The 12,119-nt window shown below is 50.1% G+C and overlaps 1 protein-coding gene across 2 annotated transcripts in view; it reads right to left on the bottom strand.

Annotated features, from left to right (window-relative positions):
- Positions 1–10,220, bottom strand: part of BICD2 (BICD cargo adaptor 2) — a 53,995-nt gene extending 43,775 nt beyond the window's left edge. The window contains exon 1 of one of the 2 annotated variants that reach the window (XM_043927462.1): positions 9,808–10,220. In XM_043927462.1, the coding sequence (XP_043783397.1) occupies positions 9,808–10,047 (240 nt within the window). In that variant the 5' untranslated portion in view covers positions 10,048–10,220. The remainder of the gene's footprint in view (positions 1–9,807) is intronic. The other variant, XM_043927463.1, reaches the window with a different exon arrangement.
- Between the last annotated feature and the right edge of the window lie 1,899 nt (positions 10,221–12,119).

Raw genomic sequence — 12,119 nt, 5'->3', positions numbered from 1 at the left:
TCCACTCCTGGGCAGGAGGGATTTAGCCAGAATTGGGTGTCATTTAGAGAAGATTACACCCTAATTGCCCCAATGTCAGCAGACAGGCTTCTCGCCAGCTGAGCCCTGTAGTTGGTGGCAGTCCCTATAGACCCTGGTTCATCTGCCAATCCTGGGTCCTGGACAAGCTCTTGTCTTCCACGGCAGCTGGCTGCCAGACACAAACCTCTATTGAATGGCCTGCAGTTGGGGGGAGCTGTCCAGCTGCCATCTGTCCCAAGCCTCAGAAGACACTGAGCGGGCAGCACAGCCAGGACTATACTGGGCTGGAAACACCAGGAGAGTTGACTGGGGTTTCTTACCTCATCTCTAATCTCAACATGTCTTCATATTATTAGCGCCATTTAGGAAGAGACATCCAACAAGGCTCACAGTCAGCAAACAGCCAGAGACCCTGTAACTCAAGTCGTGCTCCTGCCAAGAACCCAGAGGTCTGCAGCTCTGGGGATGAGAGTGGAGCCTATGGAATCGTGGGCATGGCTGTAACGACGATTCGATGCTCACATCTGCCCTGGAAGGTAGACGGGCCTGTTAGTAGCTGCGGCAAGGTAAGATGAGAGGTCTTGGCCAAGTGTCCCCCATGTCCAGCATTCCATCACAATCACCCTTGCAGGGTAAATCTCGGATACCCTAAGGACCAATGCCACTAAGGACTGACACAGCCTGAGGAACCAAGGATGCTGACTGCTGATGAAGAGGTGAGAACCTGAGGCTGAGTGGGCAGCTGAGACCCTATACTGAAGCCAGCTACCTTTTCCCTCAGCCTTGCCCCTCCACCCTCCACATATCGAGGTCACCCAAAGAGTGAGGCTGCAGAGATCCTTCCTGTGCTGTGACGCACACACACACGTGAACACACGCACATACATGCAGACATAGTTCACTTCATCATAGTTCAGGCACGAGAGCCCACTGCCTAACACAAGTGACTCATCCTGGACACCATCCAGTAGATTACCTGGGGCCACTGCTCAGCCCAGTCACAACAGCACCAACACTGTTTCAGGTTGCAGCAGCCACTGTGCAAACCGCGGCCAAAGAAAGGGCCATGTCAGACCCTGACCCTCCGCCTTGTGCCTCTGGCCCAGGCACACTCCCTTCTCCAAAGCCTCACAGCCTTCTGCGGGTCGTGAAAACAGAGACGTGATCCAGCCTTCAACCAACACAGGCACAAAGGGCCATCCCACTGTGGAGGTGAGACTGATGCTGAGAGAACAGGAGGGAAAAGAGGTATGCTTGGCAGTGAGAGTCTGCGGGAGATGTAGACTTGGCAGCCTGGCATGTGGAGCACCACCCACACCAACCATAAATCTATCATGGGTCCCGAAGACCTGTCCTAAAGATGGTGAAGAGGGGGAGCGGGCATGGGGAAAGACTGGCATCTTTAGGGTGGAGTTTGGCCCTAGCACCACAGGAAGGGCCAGACCTAGAGGCCTGACAGGCTAGAAAGGGGCTTACACAGGTGGTGAGCACCTGAGATAACAGAGAAGGCATCTGAAGCCCAGAAAGGAACACGTCTGTCACACTTTTGGAGGGACCTGGCAGCCAGCTTCTGCCTGTGGGGCAAGCAGCTAGTAAATGCCCAGGTCTGAGCAGTGACTGAGTCCACACCTCTCCCCTAACTCCTGAGTCAAATGCATAAGGCTAGTAGGTTAGGCAACTCTCCAGGTGGATTCTCAGGGGTAAAGACAGCCCTAACTGAGCTGCTCAAACAGAAGGGAACATGGACCATCTTAAAAAGACACAGAGAAGTCTCACTTCTCATCTTGTATCAAAAACCTAACCAACTGTACTAGTGATTTTTGGTTTTTTTTTTGTGTGTGTGATTTTTGTGTTTAACAATTTGCACTCTATTACTTTTCCTCAAGATTAAAAAAAAAAAAAAAGACTATCGATTGATGATGACCAGGACCAGCCCTGCCAACGCAGGACTGAAGACCCAGGCCAGCAGACGCCATTCAGTTGTGCTGAGTCACACAACAAAAAACACGGGCCTTAAGCGGAAGATTCACCACTAACACATACAAAGGACACAAACCTAACAAAATCAGCAACATACAATCAAGAGAGTAGAGTATTGGAGAAAGGATAATTGCACAGATCAAGAGAACAGAACAGAACTCCCAGGAGTAGACCCACACACATAATAGGCAACTGATCTTTGACAGAGGAGCAAAAAAACAACTTCATAAAGAAAGTACAGTCTCATTAACAAATGGTGTTGGAACTTGTATATCCATGTGCAAAAAAAAAGAATCCTGGACACAGACTATATACTCTTACAAAAACCAACCTGAAATGAACCAGAGATCTAAGATCTAAATATAAAAGGCAAAATTTATCAAACCTCTAGACAGAAACATAGGAAAAGATCTACATGACATTAGATTTGGTGATGACAATCTAGATATGAAAGCAAAATGGCACTAAAATTAAAAACTGCTCTGTGAAAGACACTGTTAAGGGAATGAAAAGTCAAATCACTAGGTTACAAATTTGAAAAGTAGGACTGGTATCCAAAATAGATAAAGAACTCTTAAAATCTATAATAAGAAAACAAATATTTCAATTTTAAAATCAGCAAAAGATCAGAACAGACACCTCAACAAAGAAGATATACAAACAGCAAGCAAGCACATGAAATCATGTTCCACATCATATGTCAGCAGAGAAATACAAATGAGAACTATGAGATGCCCCCATACACCTACTCTAGTAGATAAAAGCCAAAACACTGGCAATGCCGAATGCAGGTGAGGAGACAGAACAACAGAACTCTCATTCATTGCTGGCAGGAATACAGACTAGTGCAGCATCTGCAAGGCGATTTCTTACAAAACTAAACATACTCTTACCCTATGATCCAAAAAGTTGCATACTCTTTGGTGTTTGCCTAAGAGTTGATAATTTATGTCCACAAAAAACCTGCACATGGATACTTTATAACAGCTTTGTCAGAAACACCCCCAACTGGAAGTAACCAAGATGCCCAGTTTGAATGAATCAACAAACTAAGGTACATCTAAACAATTCTGTGATTTTTTTAAAATAAAACGAGCTATCAGGCCATGAAAACACATGGATCAATCTTAAACGCATGTCGCTAAGTGAAAGAACCCAATGTAAAAAGGCTACATACTGTATGATTTCAATTACATGACATTCTAGAAAAGGGAAAACTACAGAAAAAGTAAAGGATCAATGGTTGCCATGGGTTCTTTTTGGGGGTGGAGCAGTGTTGAATAGGTAAAGTACAGGGATTTTATAATGCAGTGTAACAATTCAGTAAAGCGACTATGAACCTAACAGGGAAATCCAAACGCTGACCAGATAAAAGACAACATTAAGGAATCACTGTTAATCCTGTGAGTGTAAAAATTAATCTATGATTATGTTTTATTTAAAAAAAAAAAGTTATCTTCTCAGCACAACACATCAATGTACTTACAGAAGTGAGGCACAGAATGGAGACTGCCAAAGTGGGTAGGAAAACATGCAGGCCAATGCCTCTGCTCTGGCTGTGCATAAAACATCCCCTCAAGATGGAAACCCTTTAGGAGGGGAACTGGTTTCAAAAAGCAAACCCATACAACTCAAACCACAACCATTATGTCACATGATACAATAGACTGGATGTGCATAGCAGCTTCCAAACCCATGGAAGTCTTCATTATCTTCATCCAGTTGAATGAAACCTACTTTTCTGTAACTCAGAGACTAACCCCAAATCCTGTGTCTCCTTAAAAACAAGTGTTACAGATGCTCAAAGCACTTTCTGGTTTTTATAATACCATATGTATCTCACATACACATATAGGAAGAAAAAGCTGGCAAGCAGAAATACCCAGTAGTCCTCCATACATATTCCATAATTTCTATAGAGACATGCTCATTTCTACTTTTTGATCTTGATGAAAGTGAAAGAGGATGTATCATGTGAAACTGATGTTTTTAAGTGAAAAAGCTGGCTTAAAACTCAACATTCAAATAACTAAGACCATGGGACCTAGTCTCATCACTTCATGGCAAATAGATGGGGAGAAAATGGAAACAATGACAGATTTTATTTTCTTGCGCTCCAAAATCACTGCAGACAGTGACTGCAGCCATGAAATTAGAAGACTCTTGCTCCTTAGAAGAAAAGTTATGACAAACCTAGACAGCATATCAAAAAGTAGAGACACCACTTTGCCAACAAAGGTCCATCTAGTCAAAGCTATGATTTTTCCAGTAGTCATGTACTGATGTGAGAGTTGGACCATAAAGAAGGCTGAGCACTGAAAAACTGATGCTTTCAAATTATGGTGCTGGAGAAGACTTTAGAGTCCCATGGACAACAAGGAGATCAAACCAGTCAATCCTAAAGGAAATCAACCCTGAATATTCACTAGAAGGAGGAAAGCTGAAGTTGAAGCTCCAATATTTTGGCCACCTAATGGGAAGAGCCAACTCACTGGAAAAGACCTTGATGTTGGGAAAAACTGATGGCAAGAGAAGGGGGCAACAGAGGCTGAGATGGTTGGATGGTATCACCAACTCAACAGACATGAGTTTGAGCAAACTCCAGGAGACAGCAAAGGATAGGGAAACCTGGCGTGCTACAGTCCATGGTGTCGCAGAGTCGGTCACAACTGAGGGATTGAACAACAGCAAGAGTAAAGGAATAACTTTTTAAAACATACTAAGCTCTAAAAAAAAAAAAAAAACAACATACTAAGCTCTAAAGAAAGCAGTCTTCTCCTCCTTAATGCCATCAACTACCTGATGCAGGACTGTCCGTTCAGCCACATGTCCCTGACACCCACCCTGCTCCTACAGCCCCATCTGTCAGCCCCCCTCCCTGGGCAGAGCAGAGCCAGAACCAAAAGGTTTGATGCCCAGGACAGCAGCTAGAAGGTCACACTGGGCACTCCTGGCTCTGGGGAGTAGCTCAAGGGGCCACACTCCAACAGTGGACAATATGGGGCCTGAGGCCCAGGAGGGTCTCATCTAGCCTCTGCCCACTAGCCACTTTCACTTCACTAAGAAATCAAATCTTTCTTTACCTTCAATGTGTGTACCGGCCCTTTATCCAGTGCACGAAAGTGGAGAAATGGGTCTGACTGAGGAGTGGCTGCCCCAGGCTGACAAGCGTAAATTGATCTCCCACTTCACAGGAAGGGGCTGGGCTCCCTGAGCCAGAAGGCCCAGCAGGAGTCTGTGTCTGCCTTGCCACAGCTCTCTCTGAGGCAGCTGCTCAAACACAAGGAGCCTCAGCCACTACCTGCCCGAGTGCCCCGGGGACACTGGCCTGAGGGCAGAGCCATTCCTCTGGGGCCACATAGCTCCTGAGGGCCCAGGCAGGGTGCAGTTGCCCCCTTGGAGCCAGAGTGCGGAAACCACAGCCCTCGACAGCACACGGAGCACCTCCTCGCCTGCCCAGGCAGCGCCACTCTCAGGCCTGGCCTCCCTCCTGCACCAGTCATGGAAAAGAAGCTCCTTCTAAGTGCGTCCATCCACCTGCCCAAAGCCACGCCCCACAACACTGAGGGACACAGCTGCTCACCCGCTATGGCCTGAAGGAAAACAGAATGCCAGGTGACATGGGAGTCTTGGGAGTTTTTAAAAGTGGAAGAGCCCTCAAGATTGCTTCACAATGCCACACCAGATACAAACTCTACAGGCAGGAAAGTGGGGCGTGCCCAGCAATGTAGACACAGTGGGCCACGTGGTCACTGCCTTTGGATGCTGGTAGCTGCCTCTCCCAACGGTCAGATCCCTGGGGGCAGGGCCACCTCAGCACCTCCAGGACTCCCTGGAACTTAACTTCTATCCCAAATCAGGCTTCTCCATGCTGACAGCCGACGACCACACAGCTGCCCTGAGAGGCCCACGGGACTCCCAGAGCCTCCCAATCCCCAGTGGCTCTCTGCTCCAAGTTCTAGGGTGGTATCAGGTAAGTGAGGTAAGTAACCTCACAGGGTTTGGCCCAAATCAGGACTTTTCCCGTCCCAAGACAAACACTTGAGGAGGTTGAGCCTTGCACAGAGGATTCCCATTACCTTCCCTCCTCCGCAGGTGTCCGCTCTCTTGGGGACAGGTTGCCTGGTCTCACAGTCTCGAGTCAAAGTCAACTTCTTGGTGCCTTGGTCTCCACAGGAGCACAACAGACATAATAGGGTAGTGACCCCAAAAGTCAGAGTGAGGACGTCAGGAGTTGGTGGGGCACAGGGAGGCAAGAGCCACTCATCGACAGGGGTGAAGCCTGGGCAGCAGGCCTCACATCACCCTCCTCTGGAGTCAGCTCATGGCTGGAACTTCTACAGACTTGAAGAGGAATCTGGTGCCCAAGGACCACTTCCAATTTGGTCTGAGCTACTGGACCTTCCTCAGACACTCACACCCGTCCCTACCTTGGTTTCCCCATCCTCTGAGAGCAGAAATTATGATACAAGAGAGATGGGAAGGAGGAAGCAAAAAGGACAGAGCAGCTGCTCTCACCAGCTCTGCCACAGTTCTTCATGCGGCTGCTGAGCCTACAGGATGAGAGGGATACCCAGGTGGGCTCACCTGGGAGCTGGGCTCAGACAAGTCCAGAGGAGGCTTTGAAAAGCATCCAGGCCTTGAAGGGCAGGCAGGACTTCCAAGATCCAAGACTGGGAAGAGGCAGGGATAGTGAGGGCCACGAAGGCAATCAGGATGCAGGGGAGCAGTGCAGGCTGAGCAGGCCAGAGGCTCAGGCTGCCCTCCAGGAGATGCAGTGGGGCCACTCCAGACCCTGCAAGGAGTAGGGACAAGGTGATGACAGGGACAGCAGGGAGGGTATCCAGGCTTGGGTGAGGCAGACGGAAGGAAGAAGCTGAAGATACCAGCCAGCACACAGTTACTGTGTGTGCTTACTGAGTAAGCACTTACTGTGTGCCAGGCACCAGTCCCAGCCTGTGACAGGTTGCAGCTCACCAAATTCCACCCCTGGGTTCCCTGGGACGTAAGTATACTGCACAGCCAAGATCGTGAGGTAGCACAGAAGCCAGCAAGGACGTCCAGACCTTGTCTTAATGTTCTCTCTGGAAGCCGAACGAGGATGGGATCCCCACCACTGGCCCTCACATTCCAAACCAAACCCTCACATTCCAAAGAGCTACCCACTCCCGGTACTTACCTGAGCCCTGCAGGCAGCAACTGTCAGCCCAGCACCCCTGCCCTCCTCAAACTGCAGCTAAGGACACAAAGCCAGATGTTCCCTGGCCACTAAGGACAGGAAACACCACATGGCTGACCAAAATTTATCCGATTCTCTTCCCCACCATGGTGGGGAAACGACACAGCAGAACTTGGGACAGACAGGACCCTTACTAAGCCAGGCTCAATCACCAGCAAAATGGGCCATTGGTACCCCTCCTCCCTAATACCATGGTGTCAGCAGGACATGGAGACACATACACTTACGAAGTGAGAAAGGCCAGCACCACTGCCCTGCACAGGACACTCTTCAGGTCTGGTCGCAAACCCAGTCACCTGGGATAGGCCAGTCAGCTTTCCTCCCTCAAGCCAATATTATCTACAAATGCTAAACAGGAATACAGGTACCTCTGTGGCACAATTTGTTAGTAACTGAACCCACTTTAGTTAAGAAATAAAGCTTTAAAAAGAATGAAGATGGCTCATCTCTCTACAGGAGGAAAAATAAAATTAAAAAAAGATCCAATCAATATTGTCTCCTTAAATTTTGATTTTTTTTTCAAATTATCTTTATTTATTTAGCTGCACTGGGTCTCTTTGAAGCAGCATTTGGGATCTAGTTCCCTGATCAGGGATCGAACCTACACCCCCTGCATTGAGAAAGAGGCGTCTTAGCCACTGCACCACCAGAGAAGTCCCTAAATCTTTATTTTTTAAAATAAGAGTTAATACTTTGAAGTATAACAATACAATGCCTTAGAGAGGCTGACAAGAGCCTAGGCTGACATGACTTTGAGTAAACTGATGTGAGCTTTCTGGCAATATCTATCCGAGGCTCTAACGCACCTTCCTCTAGCTTCGCCTGAGACTTCCATCTGAACAGACTCTGAGGGGAGGGGGTGGGGAAGGCCAGGCTCCCCTCTGAGCTGCAGAGAAGGTGAACGAACCTAAGATGCTCCCACTTTATTTTCTCAAGGCCCCTAAGCCTCCCTCCATCATTCCCCTACCCCATACACCAAGATGAGGTTTTGCCAGAAGGATCACATATCACCCCTCTAGTAGATTTAGTGCCAGATAAGGCTGGCTTGGAGGAGGTACCAATACCCGCTGACACATACAAGACCTCGAGTTGAAGGAGCTACACAATCATCCTCCTCGGGTACCCTATCTGTCTTCTACAGGTACTAACAGGGTACTTGTTCCACCAAGCAGATTTAAGTACGTTCATGCATTAACTCCCTTCACTATCAGAAGAGGACCTGACTGGTCTCCGGAGTGAGGCACGGAGACTCGAAACACTCCAGGGACCTGCCTGAGGCCACCAGGAGCGGGCTGCTGGGAGGTGGGCAGCTGGAGAAGCAGCAAATGTGGTGGATCCTGAGACCAAGGGCCAAGAGCCCACCTGGACAAGGGAAGAATCAAGTAGGGAAGCAGAAGACTATCTCAGACACTGACAGGCTAAATATCTGACACCTTCTCTAGCCTTTTTAAATATCTCTCAGATGAACCCTTTCTGAGTGAGATGGTGCAGTGGGAGAAGGTTCATGCTCATAGCCCCATCACCAGTAAGGGGCTAGACCTGGGTCCAAACCTGAGCATCCACCCAGAAAGCAACTTCTCCCTTCCCACCCCTACAACAAGGCTGGGGAGTCAAGAAGGACTCAGATAGGAAATGGTGTTTAAAATCATCTAAGAGAACCACTTCAGGGAAGGACTGCCCAGTTTTACCACTGTAAGATTTCTTGGTAGCTGAGTGATCCAACCTGTTCATCCCAGAGTAAAAATATCACAGGAGAGATAAGGCTACACCTGTGACAAAAATCTACAGATGTGTCCCTCAACTTTAGGAAAGGGCCTGGATGGACAACTAGGACAGGAAGAGGACAGAAGACTGTATCCCAGAGAAGTAACCAGCGGGGTGGTCAGAGAGCCGAGCATGGGGAAGGCCTGTGCGATACCCCGGCCAGCTGTGATGGCCACATGCAAGGCAAGACCCCAACTTGACCCTTTCCTGGTGTCCCGGCGCTCACACAAGACGCTGAAACCGCTGAAGGCAGCTGCGCCCAGAGACCGGAGATGATATACATAGAAATGTTGGAGACACAAGCCTGGTGTTTCCCAGCCGGCCACCTGCATCCATCCCACGTCCCCATCCCCCCTACCTGGAAAGTCAAACACCGCAGAGGACACCACCCCCACCGTGCCCGAGACCTGCGATCAAGAGCAGAAAGGCTGACCACCAGGCTCCACCGCAGCCCTTGACGCGGAGACCAGGGTTTCTAGAACCCAAATCGCCCACCGCACCTAAGGCCCTTCATCCACCGCTGGGCCGCCTCCGAGACGGCCAAGCACAGTGACCCTGGGTGCCCCGGTGCTGGTCTGGTCGGCCCGGAATCAGCAGTCGGCTGGTGGTCCACCTAACTCGGGGTAAGGGGTCAGTTTGGCCTGGGTCGGCGGCTGCCTCGGGGGGCGCCTTCTTGGCTCGGGTCAAGGGCCGATTCTGGGGTCGGCGAGGAGGTCAGCTAGGTAGGATGAGGGATCAGGATCCGGAGTCGGAAACGGCCGGGGGGCGCGGAGGGCGTGGCGCCAGCCGCCCTTGCTCCTTACCTCCTTGAGCTGCTCCATCTCGCCGCGGATGGCCTCGTAGTCCACCTCGAGCTCTTCGAACTGCAGTTTGAGTTGGTGCTTCTCCTCGAGGACTGCCAGCCCGTACTCGGCCGCCTGGATCTTCTCACGCGTGGTCTCGGCCAGTTCGTGCGAAAGCCGCTTCACCTCCGCGCGCAGCCACTCCGGCTGCGCCTCCATCACGAGCCGCGCGTACTCTTCTTCCTCGGACGGCGCGGACATGGTGGCTACGGCCCGAGTCGCACCACTCGCTCCGTCGGAGGCTCAGACAAGACTCCTGTCCGCCGCCGCCGCCGCCCCGCCCGACGGCAACCCGGCCGCAGCCGCCGCCACCGCCGCCGCCGCCGTCGCCGCCGCGCAGCCGCAGTGAGCTCGCGGTCGCGCGGGGCACTGTGGGGGCCATAGTCCCGCCTGCGGCAACTACATGGCCGGTCGTGCCCCGCGCCCGTCTTCCCCCGCCCGTGATTGGCCCGGGCCGGGCCGGGCGGCCCCTTCCAATTCCGTAGCCTCCGCCGCCGCCGCGCGGAGCATTGTGGGGGTCGTAGTCCAGTCGCCGCGCCGACTACAAGGCCCGTAGTTCCCCACGCCCTCCCGCCCCCGCCCGTGATTGGTCGGCGCGTCAGCCGTCGCGGAGCCGGAAACGTGTTTTCTGGTGCCAGCCCCAGGGCCTGGGAGGCGGGGGTCGGTGGCTTGGTGGGTCGGTGGCTAGGTGGGTCGCTGGGGAGGGTACGCACTGCGCTGGGCAGGGGATGGGTGGAGCGGGCCACCGGTATGAACCATCAGAGGTGGAGCGCCCGGAGCGTCGGGGAAACCGCGGGCCAGTTGGCGGTGAGGACTGTAACCTGCTGGTTCGGGCCTTAGCCAGTGGGAGAAATGGTCAAACCACTAGCAGAAGAGGCGCCTTCCATCCAGCTAAATACAAAATGCCGCGTGCGTGTTTCCTAAGAATTAGGCATCTACATTCGCTCTACAGTGATCCAGTTCAGGACCGTCGACACGGACGCGGCCTCGAATCCAGCATAGAGTCCCTGCGCTTGTAGCATGGTTCCAGCCCAGGACCTGGTCCTGGGTCACTCAAAGGGCAGTCAGCTGCCTTTGCTGTTTGTCTTCATGACCTTGACCTTTCTGAGGCGTGCAAGCCAGAGATACACACAGATGCTTTCCCCAGGGTTAGAGTAGGTTATGCCCTTTGGCTGGAATATCACGAGATGGTGTTAAATTTTCAAAGAATTCTATCAGGAAGCTCGTAAACCCATCGCCCAGATGCTGCTGGGCACTCCTTTGTAATCACTATCCTATGAGAAGCCAATTTACATTTTACAGATATTCCATCACTCCTCAAGCTTTTTTAATATTTTGTTGCAGTAGATTTGATTTATAATATGTTTCAGGTGTACAAAATAGTGATTCACAATTTTTAAAAATTATATTCCATTTATAGTTACACAATATTGACTATATTCCTTGTGCTCTACAATATATTGTAGCTTTATTTTATACATAGTGGTTTGTATCTCTTGATCCCTTACCCCTATCCAGCCCCTCCCCATTTCCTTCTCCCCACTAGTAACCACTAGTTTGTTCTCTTTATCTGTGAGTGCTTGCTTTGTTGTTATAGTCACTAGTTTGTTTCACATAAAAGTTATACAGTATTTGTCTTTGTGTCATTTCACTTAGCATGATATCTTATAGGTCTATCCATGTTATTGCAGGTGGCAAAATTTAATTTTTTTTAATGAGAGTACTATTTCATACCACATAGTCTTTATCCACTTATCTGTTGTTAGACATTTAGGCTGTTTGCATATCTTGGCTACTGTAAAGTATGCTGCTATGAAGTTTGGGTGGAGAAGGAAAAGGCAACCCACTCTAGTACTCTTGCCTAGAGAATTCAGTGGACAGAGGAGCCGGGTGGGCTGCTGCCTGTGGGGTCGCACAGAGTCAGACACAACTAAAGCAACTTGGCAGCAGCAGCAGCAGCATACTAGTTCTTTCTATTTTTTGGTTTTTTGAGAAACCTCCATACTGTTTTTCCACAGTGGCTGCACCAATTTACATTCCCACCAACAGTTTACAAGAGTTCCCTTTTCTCTATATACTCACCAACATTTGTTGTTTGTAGTCTTGATGATAGCGACTCTTTGCAACCCTGTGGACTATAGCCTGCCAGGCTTCTCTGTCCATGGGATTCTCCAGGCAAGAATACTGGAGTGGGTTGCCATGCCCTCCTCCAGGGGATCTTCCTGACCCAGGGATCTAAACCCACATTTCTTATGTCTCCTGTATTGGCAGGT

This window comes from Cervus elaphus, chromosome 16 (genome assembly GCF_910594005.1).
Source record: "Cervus elaphus chromosome 16, mCerEla1.1, whole genome shotgun sequence".
Taxonomy (NCBI): domain Eukaryota; kingdom Metazoa; phylum Chordata; class Mammalia; order Artiodactyla; family Cervidae; genus Cervus; species Cervus elaphus.
The sequence above is the reverse complement of the archived record's forward strand: the minus strand, read 5'-3'. Positions and strand labels throughout refer to the sequence as shown.